The sequence below is a fragment of the Mastomys coucha genome, unplaced genomic scaffold (assembly GCF_008632895.1).
Source record: "Mastomys coucha isolate ucsf_1 unplaced genomic scaffold, UCSF_Mcou_1 pScaffold11, whole genome shotgun sequence".
In the NCBI taxonomy this organism is placed as follows: Eukaryota; Metazoa; Chordata; class Mammalia; order Rodentia; family Muridae; genus Mastomys; species Mastomys coucha.
The window spans coordinates 8,626,609-8,648,625 of NW_022196893.1; the positions used below are offsets into that span (position 1 = coordinate 8,626,609).

A 22,017-nucleotide genomic window follows, 5' to 3' on the forward strand; every position below is an offset into this window, starting at 1 on the left:
TTTTTTTTTGAGACAGAGTTTCTCTGTGTAGCCTTGGCTGTCCTGGAACTCACTCTGTAGACCCAGGCTGACCTCGAACTCAGAAATCCGCCTGCCTTTGCCTCCCAAGTGCTGGGATTAAAGGAATGCGCCACTACCGCCCAGCTCCTCACCTCTCTTTTTCGATAAAAAAAAAAAATACTTTCCCAATGTCCTTTTATTCTTCCTGACACAGGGAGGTATGGTTCAGCCCTTGTCCAATGTTTCTCTGGTTTCCAGTAAGTCTTGGGTTTTATCCATGAATGATATAGCTTGGAGACCCGTCTGCTGATGAGGGAGGAGGAGGAGGATGCCAGCTGCTGAGGAAGAACCCTGACCTATGCAGTCCCTGGGCTCTAGTGGCCTTGCGCCAGTCCCTTTGCTTCCCTTGGGAATGTAAGCATAGAAGACCTGTTGAATCCTTTCTGGAAAGATCTGAGCTGGAGCGGATGATATGGGAGGGCTGGAGCTGTAGCCCAGCTGGTAGAGTACTGGTCTAATGCGCAAAAAAGCCATCCCCAGCAGTACATAAAGCTGAGCATGATGGCATACTCCTGCAATCCCAGCACTAGCGGGGCTGAAGGCTGAACTGTTGGGTTCAGGCCATCTCTGACACTGGGTGAAGCTGAGCATATTATTCCTCCTCACTGAGCCCTAGCTCCTCATCTATGAGAAGAGGGGAGCTGAGGCCCCCTTAAGGGATGTCCATGGGGATTACAACAGATAGCAGCTCGGCAGGTGAGGCTTCCCTTATCTGCCTCATCAGGAGATGTGAGGCCTGGGTAATTGGGTGGTTAGGAAGGGGCAGGTTGAAGAGACTGGGAAACACAAGTCCAAGGACAAACAAAAGACATGAAATTAAGTCCAAATGGTGACTTAACCCAGCAGCTCTGACTGCTGAGGTGTGTAGAATGTGAGTTTCTCCTAGGAATGAGACAGCCTGGGTCCTTGCACTGTCTAGGAGTTCAGCTCCTTCATCCAGCAAACTTTTGGAGAGGAGGTCCTTGCTGGGATTCATGATGGCACCACAAAGTAAATGGAACAGAAGCTTCAGTCCAAAGGGACAGTATTTCCAAGCAACGAGCTCATCCCCCAGGTCCTTCCCTTCTGTGTCCGCTGGCTCTTGGTATTGATCCACTGGGTTTGGAGCTGGCTGGAGAAGCGGGAGGAGGATGCCGCAGTGCTATTAGGGAGAAGGCACACTATAATCTGTCAGTGTCTTCCTGGGCACAGCTGGCTGGGGAGCCATCCCACTGTTAACTCCTCTCCTCTCTCAGCTTCCCACTGCACACACATCTTGGAAGCCCCCCTCCTACCTTTCTCCAGAGAGAACTGAGTACCTGCTCCTGCTTCTTCCAGACATAAGCCCTGGTTCCCAAATGCCCCAGTCAGTCTTACCTCTATACCTGCAGTCACCAAATTCCATACCAGATGTGGCCACCAAATCTGTTCCCAGACATCTGTGTATCCATCTGTTGTTCTCACAGTCTATCTTGTTTTCTCATCTATCCACCCATCTATCCATCCATCCATCCATCCTCCCATCCATCCATCCATCAACTCACCTATCTATTATCCATCCATCCTCCCATCCATCCATCAACTCATCTATCCATTCATCCATCCATCTATCCATCCATCCATCCATCCATCAACTCACCTATCTACCCATCAGTTCATCTATCCATCCATCTTCCCACCTTTCCATCCATCCATCTATCTGTCCATCCATCCATACTGCAATTTAACATTATTTCATTAGACTCAACACAGTACAGTTCAACTAATTCATTTTGCTTGTATTGAACTTTTAAGATTAGTGGATTTGCCATGTGCTGAGCAGAGGCCAGTGGGCAGGGACTTCACCATCCTTCATAGCCAGTTCTGACTGTCACCTCCACTAACTCATTAGCAGAAGCCATTGGATTTAAAGGGCTATCCTGTGGAAGAGTATTGGCCTTCATGAACTACATAGAAGTTGGCTGAGGTGGGAGAGAGGCCAGCCTGTAGGTCAAAATGTGGGCCCCAGGCAGGCAAGAGCTGTAAGCTGAGGTCAAGCAGAGATGTGTGGACATGACTTGAGAGAGGAATGCAAGCAAATGGGCAAGGAGACCACTGCTGGAGAAATGTAGTCTCCTGTGGCCCGTGAAGGTTGTTGTCCCATAAAGATGTAAGCTCCAGAGGCAGTGGCCTGCCTGGCTTATTATTAGAGTCACCATTTTCTTGTTGTGTGACCTAATCATACAGCCTAGCCTCTCTGAACCCAATTTTTACGGGGCAATATTAAGAGTTACTGTGTAACATTGCTATAAGGGCAAACACTGAATGTGCTTAAATCTGTGCCTGGAACAAGGGACAGTGCGGCTGTTTTGTGCTGTATCGTCTCCCCTCCTTCCTTCCTTCCTTTCTCTTCCCAACTCCCCTCTTTTTTCATAGGGTCCCATATAGCTCAGGCTGGTCTCCCACCCTCTACATATCTGAAGATAATCTTGAACTGGGTTCTGGTATTACAGACATGCTCATGTGGCTCTGGAGATCAAGTCCAGGGCCCTGTGCGTGCTGGACAAGGTTTCTGTGCATTAAGCTGTCTTCCCAGTGCCCAGCATCACATAGGGACTTTCAGTTTCTCCATCCCTCTGAGAATTCCAGTTTCTAATGCTGTATGAGGGCTACTGAACCATGGGGAAGGTGGGCTCCGAGAGGCCCTGCTATGCTGACATCACACAGCTTTCTCTCTTCCCCCAACCGGGCGTGTGTGTGCGTGTGTGCGTGTGTGTTGAATCCCAGACATTTTTTTCTTCACTTCCCACTCTTTCCTGCAGTTTCTCTGAGATGCAAAACCTCTGAGGCATCTACCCTCTGGCTATCTGGGCTCCGATGTGGGCTCCTTTTAGGTTTTTTTTTTGTTGTTACTGCAAATATAGTTAGTTTCCTGATGACAAGTTAAAACTTTTAAAATAATGGTTTGGCGTTAAAAAAAAAAAAAACCCAAAACAAAACGGTGATCGGTGATTTTTTTTCTATGTTTCTCTTTTTCCGGGAGAGCTCAACCAAACCTCTGGAACATGGACGTTGACAGCGAGCACCACAGAAGTCACAATGCTTCCCTCCTTGCCTTGCTTGTCAGGAAGCTTGCGCCTTTTGTTATGCTGCATCTTTTCACCTTCTGTACGGCTTGTGTTGTCGTCGTCGTCGTTGTCGTCTACCTTATGATTTATGTGTCTTTTGCTGTGAGCTGTTCACCTCACAGAGGAGCAACATAAGTTGAAGCAGAATCGAAGACGCAATATTACAAATCACAAGGAACTGCTTTAAATGAAACTACTGGCTGCAGGGACAGGGACAGGGACAGGGTGTGGGCGTCTGCTCCTCCCTCTCTCGTGGCCTGGCTCTCCCTCTGGCTTGGTGAGATTTCATGAAAGCCCTACAGTGGTTTTCTCTGTTGTATTGTGGACAGTGGCTCTTTCCCATTTGATTATATTATTTACTTACTGGGCATGAGCGTGCGTGTGTGTGTGTGTGTGTGTGTGTGTGTGTTATATGTGTGTGGTGTATGTACATGTGTGTGTGTGTGTGTGTGTATGCATGATCATGTGCATATATGAAGGCCAGAGGAGGGCTGTGGGTGTCCTGTTCTATAGCTTTCTGCCTTAGTCCCCTGAGACAGAGTCTCTTACCAAACCCTGAGCTAGGCTGACAGCCAGCAAGCCTCTTGCCTCAACACTCTTCCCAGTGATTGGGTTTATAGGTGCATATGTGGCCACCTGTGGCTATTTGAAATTTTATTTTTAATTATATGTGTGTATGTGTTTATGTGTCTGTGGGCTTATGTGTGGAGAGCCGTTCCAAGAGTGAGTGGTTTCATAAGCAAGCCCTCATTTGGCTAAGCTTGCTGCCATTGGTTGCTTCCGCATCTGGTGACCTATCCACTTTTGCTATGTGGCCCATTGGGATTGGCTAAGCTTGGGAGTACTCAACGGCCAAGGGTGGGCCGGAAGGCCGAGCTTAAGTAATGGCTCCCCAGAGGCAGGAAGGCGGAGCTTAAGTAATGGCTCCCCAGAGGCAGGAAGGCAGAGCTTAAGTAACAGCTCCCCAGAAGCAGGCAGGAGAAGCCCGAAGTAGGAGAAGCAGGCAGGAGGAGCAGGAGGGAGAAACAGGAGGGAGAAACATTGTTAAAAGGTTCCTGAAATAAACTGCTAAAAGGAAGAGTTCCTGGGTCAAGTCTTTCTTGCTGGACGGGAGGACGAGACAATTGGTGGCCCGAACTGGGAAGGATAAACCTTTTGAGACTCAGAACCTTTTGTAGTCAGGGTAGCCGGCTGGTAAGTTCCCAAGGTAAGTTGGGAGGATAAGGATCTCTGAAGTAGAGACAATAAAGTCTCCGTGAAGGAGCTATAAAAACTTTCGTGGAGTAGCAACTGAAAGTAAAAGAAAAGTAACAACAACAAAAAAAGGTAACAAAAGTAAACATGGGCACTTTGGAATCGTACCCAATTTTTCTGGCTCTCCAAGAGCTGTTATTGTCAAACTCAATTTTTCTGACTCTTCAAGAGCTGTTAAGACCTGTGTGGAAGCTCATTAGGAGCTGTTTGGAAGATCAGCACTGTTGTAATGCTGTGGGAAGAGGGGAAAGCTGCGTTCTCCTTTCAGGTTTCCCCTCAACAGCTGCCTTCAGCACACAGCCCTATGCTGGGGGTGGGGGAATTCAGCTTGGGAGATACTAGCCACCTGTTTCTGGTTAATGTTAACCCTGGCAGCAGCTTGGTATCCCTGGGAAGCCCAAGACCTTAGGGAACTAAAGAAAGCAGTGGCAGAGGATGGCCCTCATTCACCCTGGGTAGAGACTATCCTTGAGGGCTTTACCCACCAGGGTCTCACCCTCAGAGATTGTTAGGAAATGTTCAAGGCTGTGTTCCCCTCACCCATGTTCCTTAAATGGATGGCCTTTTACCAGGAGGAGTGTGGAGTGCAGAGGGTACAGAACCAACATTGTACTTTATGGGAAGGGATGTTTCAATTCGACTGTTTAGAACAAATCCTCAGTCTATAGTTACTCCCCTTAGGATGATTAATTTTGTATCTGTTGATATCTTTTCCCATGCCTGCTGGGCTAAATGGGTCAGGTGGAGAGACCCACTGACCGGAGCTTGGAGAGGGCCAGACCTGCTCTTGACAGCTAGAAGAGGGTTTGGCTGCGTTTTCCCCAAAAATGAGAAAAGAGCAATCTGGATACCAGCCAGAGACATAAAATACTTGCCCCAACAGGGGGATGACGATATTAATCACTCCAGGGACATTTCCAGCCCTGAGAGCCCTTCTTCTGCTTCCTTCACAGAGTCATAAAAAAAAAAAAAAAAAAAAAAAAAAAAGAATGGAGATTCCCCCTGTCATCGACAATGAAGATCCTACAAAAGATTGATGGGGGGTATTTGACAATCCAAGAAGACTTAGAGAAGAGGTGGAGAGACTTTCAAGATTATTGTCCCATATTCTGTTCATCAGGTTAAAGTTTTGTTTGGGATTCTGTCGGTGTTTCCAAGACCAATGCCAATATGACATAATGCTCGAGTGTTTCCTCGCTTTTTTAGTACCAATAGAAGTTTAGATGTTCCATTTTTGCCTTTAGATTGGTTGGTCTATTGCTGGTCTGCCTTGTGGGCCTGTGGTATATATGCAGGACCAGGTTCACTCAGAGAAGGAATGCAACCATGATTGTGCAAGCATTTATGGCCATTGAGGCAGGACAGTCTCCCCAGGCATGGCTGGCAGTCATGCAAAAATGATCGTCATGTTCAGGCTGTAAGGCGAAGCACTGCACTCTGGGTCAGCTTCTAGCAGCCCCGAGAAGAGCACGTCTGATTGCATGTGGGTTGGTACTCCAGACCCCACCTCTGAGAAAAAGGTATCGGACGGGTCTGGTACTCTTTGGGTAGATGACACCTAAGTGAGGATCAGTACAATGTCCCTGTTTCCAGCATCAGAGATCAGACCTCTACTCTTGCCTGTTTCGTTTAAAAACTAAAAGGAGGAACTGTGGAGAGCCCTTCCAAGAGTGAGCAGTCTCATAAGCAAGCCCTCATTTGGCTAAGCTTGCTGCCATTGGTTGCTTCAGCATCTGGTGACCTATCTGCTTTTGCCACGTGGCCCACTGGGATTGACTAAGCTTGGGAGTACTCAACGGCCAAGGGTGGGCTGGAAGGCGGAGCTTAAGTAATGGCTCCCCAGAAGCAGGCAGGAGAAGCCCGAAGTAGGAGAAGCAGGCAGGAGGAGCAGGAGGGAGAAACAGGAGGGAGAAACATTGTTAAAAGGTTCCTGAAATAAACTGCTAAAAGGAAGAGTTCCCGGGTCAAGTCTTTCTTGCCGGATGGGAGGACGCGACACTTATGCACATGAGCCTGGTCCTTGTGAAGGCTACAACAGTGCCTGATGCTTTAGAGCTGGCATTACGGATGTTTGTGAGCCTGATGTGGGTGCTGGGATGGAACACTGGTCCTCTGTAAGAGCAGTACTCTTAACCATTGAGCCACTTCTCTTGCCCCTACACTCAGCCTTTCATGTGGATGCAGAGGAACCCAACTCATGTCCTAAATGCTTGAACTGCAATCACTGCTCCTGTCCTTCCGTCTCCCTCCATGTTACTCACATCCTACTCTGGCCTGGATTGTCTTCCTCATCCTTCACCTCTCAGTGGACGGTCAGCAGCTCAGAGCACATTATGGGTTTACCATCCTTGCTGACTGCTCAGCCCCAGAGCTGTGGTGCTGAGCCTTTAAAGCCAACAGATGCCAGGCAGCATTAAACTCTCAGTCCTCTTGCTTTGGCTTCCTGAGTGCTGAGATGGCAGGTATGTCTCACCACGGAACCCTCCAGGCCTTCATCACCAGTTTGGGGATACTGAGACACATGAACTGGGCTTTACTGAGTTCCCAGCCTCTCTAGTGTAAAAAAAGCCTTTTTCACTTGTTTGCTTTTTGTTGTTTTTTCAGGATATGGTTTCTCTGTGTAGCTCTGGCTGTCTTGCGACTCATTCTATAGACCAGGCTGACCTCAAACTCGCAGAGATCTTCCTGCTTCTCCCTCCTGAGTGCCAGGATTAAAGGTATGCACCATCACCACCTGGCCCAAGACAGCCATTATTGAACCACTCAGACAGTGATGGTGTCACATAAGCCAGAATAATAAATCTTTCAGTGAGTGTTATTGTGTCTCTTCTGTCCCTCTGGCTAACACAGAAGAGGGAAGCTGAAAAAGAGGATCAGTCTCTCTCTCTCTTTCTCTCTCTCTCTCTCTCTCTCACACACACACAAACACACACACACACACGTATATATATGATATGGAGAGAGAGAGAGAGAGAGAGAGAGAGAGAGAGAGAGAGAGAGAGAGAGAGAGAGAGAAAGAGAGAGAGAGAACAGAGCTTGGCTTCCTGGTCTGGGCTGCATACTAGAGACAGATTCTAGCCACCTGCCCTCATGTCATGCATTTCTGTCTTGATGGAGGCTAGGAGCACAACCCACTCAGCCACATACCCTTGCTGCATAGTGCATGTGTCCTGTGATCCTGGCCTCTGTGACACAGTGAGGTCTTTGTGTCTGTCCACACACAGCAATGCATAGGTGACCTGGGCTACAGAGATGAGAAGTCCAGGGATTTATTAGTGGGGTCTGACACACCCTCTGTCCCATGCCAGTCTTCCCTCTTCTTGTCACAACAAGTCTCTACTCCTATGGCAGCAAGATCAAGCCTTACAGATTGAAAGAACATGCTTCTGGGTGTGAATCAAATTCCAGAACTAACTCTCTCTCTCTCTCTCTCTCTCTCTCTCTCTCTCTCTCTCTCTCTCTCTCTCTCTCTCTCTCTGTATAGGGTGTACATGCACAGTTGTGTGCATGGATGCACACACATGCACATGTGCTTTGGGGTATGTGTTAAGGTATGCACAACTGAGCTTACGTGCACACATGCCCCTATGGATTTAGGCAGTGATATTCAGATACATGTTTAACAATTAACTCTTCCTTAAAAAAAAAAAAAATCCCCAGATTTTGGCCTTTGTTTGTAGTATGAACTTTTCTATGGGGACCACATTAAGCTGCCAAGGGGGTGTAGCACCTTCTGAGATGGGAGGTGGGAAGAACACAGTTGGACTGCAGGAGCTGTGGAAGTCTGCTGGATATCTGGGAATTGGATTTACATCTGTGACTGCCAGTAGTAGGCAGGGCCAAGTTCTGTCTGTGTCTGGCAGAGAGGAGTCTACACACTGGCCAGGAGCTGCAGAACCTCTGTGCTAGTCTGGCAGGAGGGAGGTGGCTGGGCACCAGCCAGCTTTTTTCGTGTCACTTGGAAGCTGGTCCAAACTGATGCTCCTTGTTAAGCTGGTCTTGACACTCTTTGAGACAGCACAGTCTGCCTTACTGTGCAGATGCTCTGAGAGACAGTGGCTGGGTGAAGAAAAGGAACCAGTCTGGTATATCCATGGAGGAGGAGGGAGGTGTACCTCAGACCTCTCTCCCATGGGATGGTGGGCAGGGTTTAGGGAGCAATAATCTGGAGCCTGAGGCTGCTCAAAGCCACTTTGTGGGACATGTGACCTTTTCTCTCTGGCCTTCAGCTGGGGCCTTTCATCAACATAGAACAGGACTTCCCAGAAATCTCTAGAGCCCTTGACTGGACCTCTTGGAGCCAGAGTCCTGAGGCTGAGTTTGGAGTGTTGGGGTATCCATTCAAAACTTTAGGGATGCTGGGATGAAGTTTGCATTGGTGCAGCTCTGCCTAGCATGCATGAACTCCTTGTCCAGCCCTTAATCCACATAAATGTGGGTCGTGGCACACTGGGGAAGTAGGCAGGAAGAGCAGATGTTCAAGGGGATCCTTGGTTACATAGGGGTATTCAAGGCCTTTCTGGGCTACAGGAGAATCTGCCTTATAAAACAGACAGACAGGCAGGCAGGCAGGCAGGCAGACAGACAGACAGACAGACAGACAGACAGATGAACAAACAAAAACATAGTGAGGCTCAGCTGCCACTAAATAGTCAGGAGCCCCGCTGGGCCCTAGCTGGGACCTTCTAGCCCTGTCCAGAGAAGAAGAAGACAGATTTCTAGCTAAGGAGATAAACTTGCTCTGAGCCCTTACCCTGTTCTAGGCTCCTCTTTGGAGCCGGGCATACAGGATTTCTGCCAGAAGGATCCTGCAGAACTGGCTTCCATCTGTACTCCCAAAGGTGAGCTGTTCTAGAAGCGGCTGTTCTGAGGAGCCTGAGACTGTGTCCCTCAGTGGAAGGTATCCTGCTCCTGTTGAATGAAGATGGGCACTGTGAAGGAGGGCAGGCTAGGGATGGAGGAGCCGGGGTCAGGACTGCTACCCACGCTGTCACTGTGAGTCAAATTCTCCAAATGAACCTTAAGTTTCTCTCACCATGAAGATGTGTGGTCAGGACAGGAGAGAAGACATTGCTAGGTCCTCGGCTTGATTTGTAGCTGTTGGCAGTTGGCTTATGATCCCTGAACCTCCTTTGATGAGCTAGCTTGCTGTGGGCCCCATGCTTATGGAAGGTGAACCCCAAAGAGCCTGGGATTTGTGGGGCCTTGACAACGCTTTGTCTTGGGGCTGAATTGAGCAAGCCATTCTGAATGATGGGCCATCCTATCGTTCCTGGCCTCAGGGTGTGGGGTCTCACTTCCTCCTTTTTCTCCCCAGTCCTGGGGGCTAGATACCGACTGAGCACCCTCCTCTAGCGCAGACTGTAGCTTGCCTCATGGCAGTCCCCAGGCATAGTCAGCCACCCCTATTCATGTCAGCACTGGGACCATAGTAGCCTTTGAGACTCGATAGTCCCCAGAGCTGGGTGACGGACTGTGGCTTGTTTATAGTGACTTCTGTTCCCTACCCCTGCCTTGTTCTGTCTGTCCAAATGATAATGTTGAAATAACCAGCTAGGGCTTGAAAGATGTCTCAGTGGGTAGAATCCTTGCCGCACAAGCATGAAGACATGAGTTTGAATCCCCAGATACACTTAAGAGTTGGGCTTATGATGTGTGAATCATGGCTTCCAATGATACTGAGAAAGCAAACAAATACATGCCACCCATTTTAACATCTCTTGCCTCGGTGGTGGTGATGGTGGCTGTCAGTGTGGTGGCTGGAGCGCTGGCCGACAAGCTAACGGCTCCACTATAAATCAACTTGGCCTGTTTTCATCCTCTGGACATCCACCTGACCTATATCTAGGCCAAGGACAACAGATTCAGAAAGGTGACAGGCAGGTAGGCTATTGAACTGGTTATCAGGTTGGGAGATGGCTTAGTTGATAGAGCACCTGCCTAGCATCCATGTGTGGTGTCCTGGGTCTGATCTCCAGCACTGGGTAAAAGGGGTATGCTTAAAGAATGCCCTCCAAACACCAGCTGTGTACCAGATGAGCGGTTTTTGGTTTTCTTTTCTTTTCTTTTCTTTTCTTTTCTTTTCTTTTCTTTTCTCTTCCCTTTCTTTCCCTTCCTTCCTTCCTTCCTTCCTTCCTTCCTTCCTTCCTTCCTTCCTTCCTTCCTTCTTTCTTTCTTTCTTTCTTTCTTTCTTTCTTTCTTTCTTTCTTTCTTTCTTTCTTTCAGGCAGGGTTTCTCTGTGTAGCCCTGAGTGTTTTGAAACTCACTCTGTAGACCAGGATGACCTCGAACTCAGAGATCTGCCTGTTTCTGCTTCCTAAGTGCCAGGATTTAAGGTTTGAGTCACCAACACTTGGCTTTGGTTTATACTTTCTAAATCTTGATTTGATATGAAACCCCTGCTTTCTTTTAATCCTGTTTGGTATCACAGATTTTAAAGCTAGAAGAGAACCAAGCTAAAACAGATCCAATTAATTTTTAGAGGTGTTAAAGGCCCCCCTTCCATGAGCTGACCAGCTAGGGCTGGATTCGGGCCTTGGTCTCCACCAGCCATCAGATGGGGCCTCTCTCCAAGGTCAAGTTCAACGCTGTCCCTCCCCCACCCCAGTGTTCCTGTTTGTTTTTTCTACTGCCATTCCGAGGAGCTCCTATAAGACCCTCCCCATTCCTGCTAACCCCTGGTTCTCTCTGTAGAAAGCTTTCAGAGCATACCCCAGGGTCATGTCCATTGAAGGCTCCGTACACAAGGTGGTGGTGGTGGTATGTTGGTGGGGAGGGGGTGCTTATTAAAAGTGGAGAGCTCAAGAATGGTATAAATTCTGCTTTCAAATATCTGGGGGGGGGCAGTCATGTTGGAAAGCACCAGTGTTGCAGGAGGGAATGGATGGGCAGTGACCACCGCAGGGACTGCAGCTGTGTGGCACTGGCCTCTGCCACCTTTGGAGGGAGTGAGCCCCCCATCATTGGAGGCATTGAGGGATGCTGAAGGAAAGCGATTCATGACTTTGGGTGTTGGGACACCTTACTGCCTATGGTTTAAGCTCATCATACCTCAACTCTAAGAACTTCTTTAAATGGGATGCCCAAGATGGGACAGTGATTTAAAGAATTCATGGAAGTGAGGACCAAGCTATAAAAAAAAAATCTTTATTTCATGTACCAGGAATTTGTTTTCTCGTTGTTTCGTTTTGTTTTTAGGTTTCTTCTTTTTAAAATTTTTTTTTTCTGTTAACAGTCTGGAAAAAAAAATAAGAACCCACCAAGAAAATAAAATGGAAGTTGTTGTTGTTGTTATTTTTGAATTGATCAGAGCTGGGCATGAACTGTCAGTCACCACAGGAAGCACTGCCCCTTCCCTCCAGGCCCCCTAGCCCTTTCTTGGTCAGCCACGCTGACATTACCTCTCACCCAGGAGTCTTGTTTGGGTGGCCTGACCCCAGGTTTCACTTCCTGGGAAGAAGTCCGAGTCATGCTCAAATACTTGGCCAGAGCTTAGGGAGCTCTCCACAGAGAGGCGCCTGTTTGTAGGACCCTTTCCTGCATCTCTAGGCCTTTTTCTGGTATGGTTTGGAATCTGCTGGGCCTTGGGCAGGGCTGAGGAGGGACAAGGTGCTGTTTTTTGCCCAGTTTGGAAGATGCTCTGATCTCCCTGCATGTTAACTGAGCCATGGGGTCCGAGAGGCCTCCCCTGAACTTCCGGGCTGGCCTAGCTGCTGACCTGGAAAAGGATGTTCCTCTTCCAGACACAAGACAAGCAGCCATAGACGCCTTCCTCAGCATGCCCTCCAATTCCCAGAAGAGTTCCAGCAGAGAACCTTCAGATCAGGCCGGTGTCAGGGTAGCAAAGACAGGCAGGAGGCTGGTTAATGTGGGAGGAGCAGGGCTCTCACTTGGAGTTGGGGAGGGGTGAGGTTGCTAGGAAATGGTTAGCCTGGTTCTCGTTGTCTGATCTGGCCCTTGCCACTCTGGGGAAGGAAAAGGGGAACCCTGAGAGCTCCCTCAATTCACTTTGGGGTACAGGCCTAACTGGGTTGATGCTTGCTCTCGGGAGTGTTCTGCAAACATTCTTTCCATACAGGGAGATCTTTCACCCCAGAAGGCCTGCTTTTTCACTGACCTCAAAGATAGCAGGAGACCTGTCTCTCAAAGAAGCCTCTCCCACTCACTACGACTGGGATTATACCATTCAAAAAGGGAAGGTGAATGAGGAGCTTTTGGAAGTGCGCATCTCCCTCTGTCTGCGTGGCAAGATAGGTTGCTCACATGTGTGAATTTTTGCTTTGACACTGGATGTGGGGGTGGGGTCTGGGGAACACAGTGAGGAGGCACATGGTGTGTGTGTGTGTGTGTGTGTGTGTGTATGAGAGAGAGAGAGAGAGAGAAAGAGAGAGAGAGAGAAAGAGAGAGAGATATTTAGGAATGTTCTTAATGTCATCAGGACTGCTTTGATTGCTCCTGACCATTTTCCACTGAGCTGGGCTGGTGGCAGATCTTAAAAGTCACAGACACAACAGATAAGAATGAGCCTTCAGAGCTCAAACCAGTCTGTCCCCAAGCTGACACAGTGGGAAGCTGAGGCCCAGAGAGGCCACACAGCCATGATGTCTAGAATACAGATAGGAGTCCTTCCACGTACAAGAATATGGTGCATCCACTCATATGCAAGGTACAGTGGGGAGCACACAGGAGCACAAGCCCTAGTGATGGAGGGCACATGTCAGCTGCCTCTGACTGGGTATTGAATGGGAAGGGTTTTCCTTGAGCGCGAACTTGGGTGGTTAATGCAGCACTGAGCTTAGGGGACAGTGGCGGTAGGTGTGACCTTAGGTAGAAGTGTGTGTGTGTGTGGGGGGGTCTCCTCTCTCTACAGCACCTCCCTGCAGGCAAGAAGAGACTCTCTCTACAGTCCCCAGCAAGATGGGGCCTTTCTCCTTTTCTCTCTGGCTCTGTGCCCAGCTCACATCTCTCCCAATGGATTTTGTTTGTTCATTTTAATGGATTTCTATATTTGTTTTTTTGTTTTGTTTTGTTTTGTCTTTACAAGTTCCCTGCTAAATTTTAAGTCCCCCACCCCACCCCAACTTTTTTTTTCACAGTTTAAAGCTGGAAAAGAATTAAAAGAAAAAATACTACTTGATTTTCTTGCAAGTAAATTCACTTATTATATATTTACATTTATTTATAGTCTGTGGTTTTTTTTTATTTTTTTTTTTAAAAAAAAATCACCACTTGTTTTTCCTTTTTCTTTTGTAAAAAGAAACCTTTTTGCAATGTCATTGTTAGGCTCCCTGGGCCCCCAGAGGGGCATCAGTGAGTCCACGGACCCCCAAAGGGTCAAAGAGCCCCCTTCCCAGGGGGCTGGGGGCCTGTGAGTGTGGGGGTCCACCATCGCCCCAGGGTCATCTAGTGGCCCTGAGGTGAGGGGTGAGGAGGGACGGCTGCTCTATATCCCCTGGGAGTGGGTGTCTCCTGCCTCCAAGGACAGGAGCTTGGGGTTACTGACCCCCCGCCCCCGAAGGCTCCCCCTGAGGATTCCAGGGGTCTGGCTTCTCTGTGAGCCACCAGCAGCCATTCCTTCTCCTTCCCTTCCCTCAAGGCCTAGGAAGTCATCACAGTGGGTTAAGGACCATTAAGGACCATTAAGGACCGGGAACCTAGGGCAGGGTAGCCCCATGTTCACCACCTCCAGGCACCTAACGGGCGGACCAAGGGCTTGGGTCACCTGGAGGCCTGCGACTGCCCCATTGGTGCTGGGTAGAGTTGGCCACAGAGCCATTGAACGTCTCCAGCATCCCAGGGCCCAGCCAGGGATCCAGGGGCTTGGCAGTGACCATTGCTCCCCTGGCCCTGAGGGCCTGAGTCTCTACCCCTTACTCTCCCCGGGAGGCAGGGCCCGCTGGGGCTAAAGGGAAAAGAATGCGTTGTTTTTTTGTTTTTTTTAAATTTATTTTTATTTTTTATTTTTAAATTCTCCCTGCAGTTAAAACAAAAAAACAACAACAAAAAAAAGGAAAACAAAAACAAAGGCAACATAAAACCCTAATAAATACTCTCTTGCTTTCCTCATTTTTTTGTTATTTTTTGTTATTTTTTTTGTTTTTGTTTTTTTGCTTTACATTATCTTGGTTCCCTTTTATTTTTTCATTTAAATTGGTTTTTATTAAGTGTTAAAATAATGGTACATGGGAAATCATGCATTTTCTTTTAGATTTATTTTCTATTTTAATTTTATCCCTCTTGCTTTGTTTAAAGTTTGTCTTCCCTCGGTTATATTTTCCCCCGCATAGCCTGTGGTTTTGATTTTGTTCTTCTTGTAGTTTGTTCTTTTTTTTAAAAAAATTTACTTGCTATGTTTTTCTCTTTTTTTTTTGTTTTTTGTTTTGTTTTGTTTTGTTTGTTTGTTGTTCGTTCGTTTGCTTGTTTGTTTGTTGTTTTTTGCGTATGGAAGGTCTCCCCTTGGCTGCTGTGGTCCCTCCCCCGCCCGCGGGCCAAGCCTCCCGGGGGTCCCCCGTCCCACGGTCTTCATACGGGCGTGGTCCGGCGGTTGGCTGTGTTGGCGTGGAGAGAGTCCTTGCTGTCCTTCTGGATACAGTTGTGGACCTGGAGAAAGCTGTTATCCCTGTCCGAGTTGTAGGTGGCGGTGGGCGTGGTGGCAGCCTTCAGGGGGTCCCTACTGAGGGTGTACATGGAGATCTCCGTGGACGGCAGGGTGTTGAAGCCCTTCACGCCCACGGGCGAGGCGTCCCTGGAGTGAGAGGGCTCCGTGGAGCGCGAGCTGGAGCGGCTGCGGCGCTGGTAGCGGTAGCGGTAGCTGGGGATGCGGGTGATGGCGGAGGCCTGGAGGTAGTCGGTGGCACGGGCCGTGGCCCGCAGCTGTTTGTGGCGGTCGATAAACATGTGCACGGCCAGCACCCCGACCATCTCGGCGATGATGAAGGACAGGGCCCCAAAGTAGAAGGACCAGCCGTAGGAGTAGCTGTTCTTTTTGGAGTCACTCTTGGAGGGGTCTCCAGCATTGGCTGATATATATACGATGATCCCGATGATATTACTTAGACCTGGTGGAGAAGAGAGAAGAGCCTGAGATGCTATGGGGAGGAGAGGCGTGGTGGGGTGGGACTTCCTTGAATAGATGAACATGGGGCACGTGGTGGTGGTAGTGGGGGATCTGGAAGCCTCCTATAACTATCTCAAATCTTAAACTTCATTTATTTGGATAAAAGTGAGCCATCGTCTAGGTGTGGCCGTCAGAGGTTATCTTTTTGGGAGCTGGTTCTCTCCGTCTATAGTGTGGGTCCCACAGACAGAGCATGGGTCCTTGGGCTTGGTGGAGAGCTCTCCTACCCACTGTGCTACCTTGCCGGCCCCACCTTAATATCTTATGCTGGCCTCGAAGGGTGAGGCCTGTGGTAACAAACTTGAGTCGACAGAGGTGTCCTATGAAGTATGGGGCACTGACAGCAATAGGTACTGTGAACTGAGTACCCACTAACACTTCCCTATCCAGTGCTCCACAAACAGGCTGCAGCTGGGGAAAGGAACACAGAGGTCTTAAACACCTTGCGTAGCCCACAGCTGCAAGGCCAAAGGGGACCGAATGCTTTGGCCATAGTCTGAGTTTTCCAGTCAGAAAATTGGGGCCGAGGCATGGCCTTTATACTCCTTTCAGGACCCCCCAAAGAGGACTTGGTGATGACACACAGGTGAATGTTCTTGAAAGACAATGCACCTGGGACATGGTTGGTGCCCTTAGGTGGTAGCCGAACTCATGATATAGTTCCTGTCACTCCTTGGGCATCTGCAGCCCCTGTGACAGGTCATGGAACAATACAATTATCTGAGTGTGGGCCTGCCTATCTGCTCCCCTGGCTGGGGCAATGAGGGGGAGCAGACTTCCTCATCTTCCAGGGTGCAGCTGGGTATCTGTGTGAGGCAGACTGGGGAAGAGCGGGCCTCATGAAGTCTCTCTCTCTCTGCCTCTTTCTCAGTTTGCTTGTTCTGGGAGGGCAGAGGGGGCAAGTAGAGATGGGCCCGGTGCCCTGAAATTAGTACCAGCTCTTTCCTCAGAGGTAGGAGGAAGATGGGGGCATCGGACATGGGAGCAGAGGTCTATGCACTGGATCCTCGCTTCAACCTCTCCCCCGGGCACAGCCTCTAGCTCCTCAGGAGACACCACCCCCATCCTCTCGCTACACACCCTTGCCTTACCTGCAGACACGAAGAAGATGCCAGCGCTCAGGATGATGTTGTGGCGTGTCTTGTAGAACTCACTCGCTGCGATGCAGAGGCCACCCATGAAGAGCAGGATCACACTTAGGATCGGGAAGATACTCGAGGCCCTCACGGCCCCTGCGGAACATAGAGCACAGGGGCTCGGTGAGGGGCAGCAGGGCTGGATGGTGAAGGATGATACAGGGAGGCCACGAGGGTGTGGGCGGACAGTACACAGGGGCCAGGGTCTCACGAATACAGCCCTGGTGTTCCTGTGGTTTAGCGGTGTAAGTGGAGGAAGGAGGGTCCCTGCCCAGCTCAGAGTCCCTTAAAGACTCTCCACGGCCGTTAGGGCCAGACTCCAGCACCCTGACAGATACCCCTCCAGCCTCCTGTCTTTTGACCTCCATGTTTTCTTGTCCTGACACAGCCAGCTTCCTGGGAGGTACTATTTCACACTGTTGACTTTTGCCATACTTAGCTTTCTACAAACTTCTCCTCATCCATCAAAGCCCAGCTCCAGGTCCCCTCCTCTGTGATACCTTCCCTGACTTCTTTATATAAAATCTATCAGCCCCCACTCTGGCGCTTGGGGACCCCTGAGCATAGTGGGAGGCGGGTGAAGTCACAGGGCTTGGACTGGAATCTGGCCATAGCATTTATTAGCTATTTAAATTTGGAACTGTCATCTTGTGTGTCCGTCCACATCTCAGTCAGACAGGGATGGTCTGTCTCCAAGGAGCATTGTGACAGTGAACTGAGTCAGTCCGGGCGATGGATTTATAAAATCTGTTCAGGGAGCAGGAAGCGACAGTTGCCACATTCAGTGCATGTGTATATGTATATTGTCATTGTAAGTCATAGAACCCAAAGGGCTATATCTTCTCTTTATAGCTTCCTTCCTTATTCACTCTTTTTGAAGACACAGGGGACCTTCAGTGCAAACACCATAGCTCAGAAAGGCCAGCAGACAGGCTCATTGCAAAGAGAGTGTGAAAAGGACTCCTCCCAGGGCTTCAGAATGAGAGAGCAAAGAAGGCCTGGCTGGCAAGATGCACAGAAAGAGCAGCTTAAGGGAAAGGGTCCACAGAGGGGAGGGTGGCAGCTCTGTGACCAGTGGGTGTGTCTGTGGGAATCAGAGTCTAATGAATGCCAGTCTACGGAGGCACTGAGGGTCCCTGCAAAGTCATATGCCTTTTCCTATCCAAAGCCAATTATATAGAAAGTGGCATCATGACCCAGCTGACTCAAGTCATGGAGCTTTGGCCAGGCAGAGGCAGAGGCAGAGCTGAAGGCGGGGATGGGGTGTATACCTGCTTAGATGCTGTGGTTGCCTCCTCTGTGGCTACCTCCTTCCCCCAACCTCCTGTCAGTGCTGTAGATTGAACCCAGGCTCTCCCCACATTCTGAGGAAGTACCTTACCACCACCTACTCCCTCAGTTCTCTTTCTGCCTTTCGAGACAGGGTTTATGGTGTCTAGGTTGTCCTGGAACTCAGTCTGTCAGTGAAATTATGATATGTCTACCTCAGCTTCCGGAGTCCTGGGATGAGAGGTCTGTGCCACCAGGCCCTGGCCTCCCTCCTTGGCTTCTGAGAAAGCAGGGGCCTGTAAACCACAGGGCCTTTGAACTAAGCCCAGCGACTGGTTATGGTATAGTTTGGGGGTAAAGATATCATGTATGTCCCCGAATTTGTCCCTTTGGGTAGCCAAAGGCTGAGGATCTGAAAGGGAAATCTCTTTTTCCTTATGTAGCCCAGACTAGCCTTGAACCAGGGATCCTCTCACCTTAGTCCCTCAAGTGCAGGGATAGGCTTGCTATGCTGGCTAGGGCATAGCTCCTCCTTCTCCCTTTCCTCCCCTTTTCTTTCAACCCCTCTTCTTTCTTTTTTTCCTTCCTTTCTTGAGACAGTCTTTCTATGTAACCCAGACTATCCTGGAATTCAATATGTAGACCAGGCTGCCCTCAAATTCACAGGGCTCTGCCTGCTTCTGCAGTGCTGATGTTGAAGGCATGTACCATCACACCTGGCTCAGGGACAGACCTGGGGTTTCAAACAGAATCTTAAGTTAGTTCCCTGTAACTGCACCCCTCACCTATGGTAGGGGCTAACTGCTCACTACTGCTATTTGGTAAGTAGACAGCTTTAGGGAAGGGTAGCAGACCTGAAGGTATGCATACCCCTGCGTCCAGGCAGGCCTCAGATAGAAGGTCTGCTCTGGGCCCCAGGCTTGCTCTGAGGTCTCAGATCTCTGCGGACAGGGCTGCCTCACTCCCTAGGCCTTAGGGAGGTGTGCTGTCTTGTAAGCTATTTCTTAGAAAATGCACTTTGTCCTTAACTGGACCCTGACCCAAGTACTTATACACACACACACACACACACACACACACACACACACACACACACGGCCGAGACACAGACACAGACATGCACACACCTCCCCATCCACCCACGTGTGTGCATGCACGCACAAGCGCGCGCGTGCGCGCACACACACACACAGTTCTTAGCTTCCTCAATTCCCATTGGTACAAGCACATGGGGATGGTGAGCTCTTACGGACAGCCTGGCCAAGGTCCTGAGCTGGAACCCCACACACAGTATTATACCTTTGCTGTGATGTAGAGACGGAAAAAAACAAAAAAACAAAAAACCAAAAAACTGAGTTCAGAGAGGTGGGGCAACTTGTTTATGGCTACCCAGCTAGTAAGCAGGGTTTCTAATCCAGAACAGCACCAGGGCTGTCCCAAGGAGCTTAGGAAGGTGCTGGAAGGTGGGCGGGACTGAACTCAGGTTTCATCTGTGTTGTAGATTTGCTATGTGGACGGTTACATAGATGATTCTGTTCTTTCCAGATGGATATGGAGGGATGGTTCTGTCCCCCTTCTCCAAGGAAATGCCTCTTCCTGCCCACAGCGCGCCTGTGTTCATCAAAGGAGACTGGCCTGATACAAAGGGTTTCAAGACAGCCCGGGTTAGATACCCAGCTTTGCTGCTTCTGCTGTGAGAATTCTCAATGTGTGACTTTCAGGGCCAGCCTCTTAAAAGCTCATGCTGCCCCTGGAAGCCAAGGTCTTGGTGGGTGGCTTCTGCTTGCTGGTTGTAGCTGAGCCCTTCTGGTAGACAGTACATGTTGCACTGAGACAGAGGGGTCTTGGTTGGAGTGCCGCCCCCGAACCAGTTCCGGGACATATGAAAACAAGTTTTACCCCATTTTTACCAAACTGTGTTCTGACGAAGGAGATATATGTCATCAAATGGTAACAGAGTCCCTGTCTAAAAGAACTGCAGGGACAAAAATGGAGAAGAGACCGAGGGAAAGGAGGTCCAGTGACTGGCCCCAATTGGGATCCAGCTCAATGGCCCCAATTGGAATCCAGCTTAAGGGGAGACTCCAAGGCCTGACACTATTACTGATGCTATGCTGTGCAGGAGCCTAGCATGGCTGCCCTCTGAGAGGCCCAGAAAACAGCTGACTTAGACTGACACACAGATACCTACACTCAACCATTGGACTGAGAGGCCAACAAGCCACTGAGAGAGCCAGATGCAGTTACTTATACTCAACCAATGGGCAGAAGCCCAGGACCCCTGTGGTTGAATTAGGGAAAGGCTGGAAGAAGCTGAGGAGGAGGGTGACCCCATAGGAAGACCAACAGTCTCTACTAACCTGGACCTCCGAGATCTCTCAGACACTGAGCCACCAACCAGGCAGCATACATCAGCTGATACGAGGCCCCCACACATATACAGCAGAGACTGCCTGGTCTGGCTTCAGTGAGAGAAGAAGCACCTAACCCTCGAGAGACTTGAGGCCTCAGGGAGGGGGCAGGGCTGGTGGGGTGGGGGGATGGGGACATCCTTTTGGAGACAGGGGAGGAGGCATGGGATGAGGAACCGTCAGAGGCTGGACTGGGAGGGGGATAGTAACTGGGCTGTAAAAAAAAGATTAGAGAATAATAATAACAACAACAACAACAACAATAATAAAATGTTAACAGAGCCAGGATGAAAAATATTCCAACAGAAAGATGCCAAGGAGGCACCATGGTGTGTGTGTGTGTGTGTGTGTGTGTATGCGTGTGTGTGTATGTGTGTATGTATGTGTGTGCATGTGTGTATGCATGTGTGTGTGTGCGTGTGTGTATGTGTGTGTGCATATGTGTATGTGTGTGTGTGCGTGTGTGTATGTGTGTGTGCATATGTGTATGTGTGTGTGTGCATGTGTGTGTATGTGTGTGTGTATGTGTGTGTGCATATGTGTATGTGTGTGTGTGCATGTGTGTGTATGTGTGTGCGTGCGTGTATATGTGTGTATGCATGCGTGTGTGTATGCGTATGTGTGTGTGCGTGTGTGTGCATATGTGTGTATGTGTGTGTGCACGCATGTGTGTGCATATGTGTGTGTATGTGTGTATGTGCATGCATGTGTGTGTATGTGTGTGTGTGCATGCATGTGTGTGTATGTGTGTGTGCGGGCGCTGTATGTGTGTGTGTGTGTGCAATGTCCTGAAGACTGAGTGTATGGTGGACACAGCTTTAGACTTCCTCTGCCTCCTCAGCCAATGGAGAGCACTTCTGTTAAACAGAGGCTGACAATGAGGCCTAGAAAAGTTTGGCTGTCTGTCCAAGTGTTGTGATCTCAGGCCTGTCCATCTGACCATGGTATTCCCCTGCCTAGGCTCTGTCCATTCTCTGAGCTGGATCATGGGCTTCCCTGAGAGAGTGATATGGGGTCGGTAGGGAGCAGCTCTCAAGCGGAGTGGAGGCAGCTGCTAGGAGTGTTTGTGGGACAGAAACAGCACCAAGTGGTGTTTTGGACAAGTGGCTTGTTCAGTGACTGGCAGGGCCAGGCTCACAGGCACTCGTGGAGGGACTCGAGGGCCCATGAGAGAGGAAGCTAAGGAGGCCAAGGCCTGGTCCAGAGCCAGGTGGAGGCACTAGGGGCCTTGTGGTTGTCAAGGTAAAGAGTGCGCCTCTCTCTTCAGAGCCTGGGAAACTTAGAACTGGGAGACCCGTAGAGGGTCGGATCTGCACCACAAGAAGCAAAGTTGAGAGTGACTGCAGGCCTGGAGGAAAGTTGCTGAGCACAGCAGTGGGGCTTGCTCCAGGGTGGGCAGAGGGGAGTTAGTCTGACAGACTCTTGGGTGTCTCAGATGGCTAAGTGGGAGAGAGAAGGTAACTTTTTTTTCCCTGTGGTTTTAGACTTACAGGCTGGCTGGAAAAACTGCATGAAGATGAGGAAAAGAACAAACTTTGGAGGGCAATGCCAGGCCAGAAGGATGAGAAGAGGAAGAGAGGGGGAAGAAGGGAGAAGAGGAGGAGGGGAGGAGGGGGGAGGAGGGGGGAGGAGGGAGAAGGATGGGGGAAGGAGGAGGGGAGGGAGACTCTCCACATTTAGAAGTC

At 49.5% G+C, this 22,017-nt stretch overlaps 1 protein-coding gene across 3 annotated transcripts in view; it reads right to left on the minus strand.

Moving 5' to 3' along the window:
• Nucleotides 1-14,592: 14,592 nt before the first annotated feature.
• Cacng2 (calcium voltage-gated channel auxiliary subunit gamma 2) overlaps nt 14,593-22,017 on the minus strand; it is a 125,629-nt gene continuing 118,204 nt past the window's right edge. For all 3 annotated transcript variants that reach the window (XM_031348386.1, XM_031348375.1, XM_031348368.1), the window contains 2 exons: nt 16,608-16,748; nt 14,593-15,457 (listed from right to left, as the gene is read on the minus strand). In XM_031348386.1, the coding sequence (XP_031204246.1) occupies nt 14,922-15,457; nt 16,608-16,748 (677 nt within the window). In that variant the 3' untranslated portion in view covers nt 14,593-14,921. The remainder of the gene's footprint in view (nt 15,458-16,607; nt 16,749-22,017) is intronic.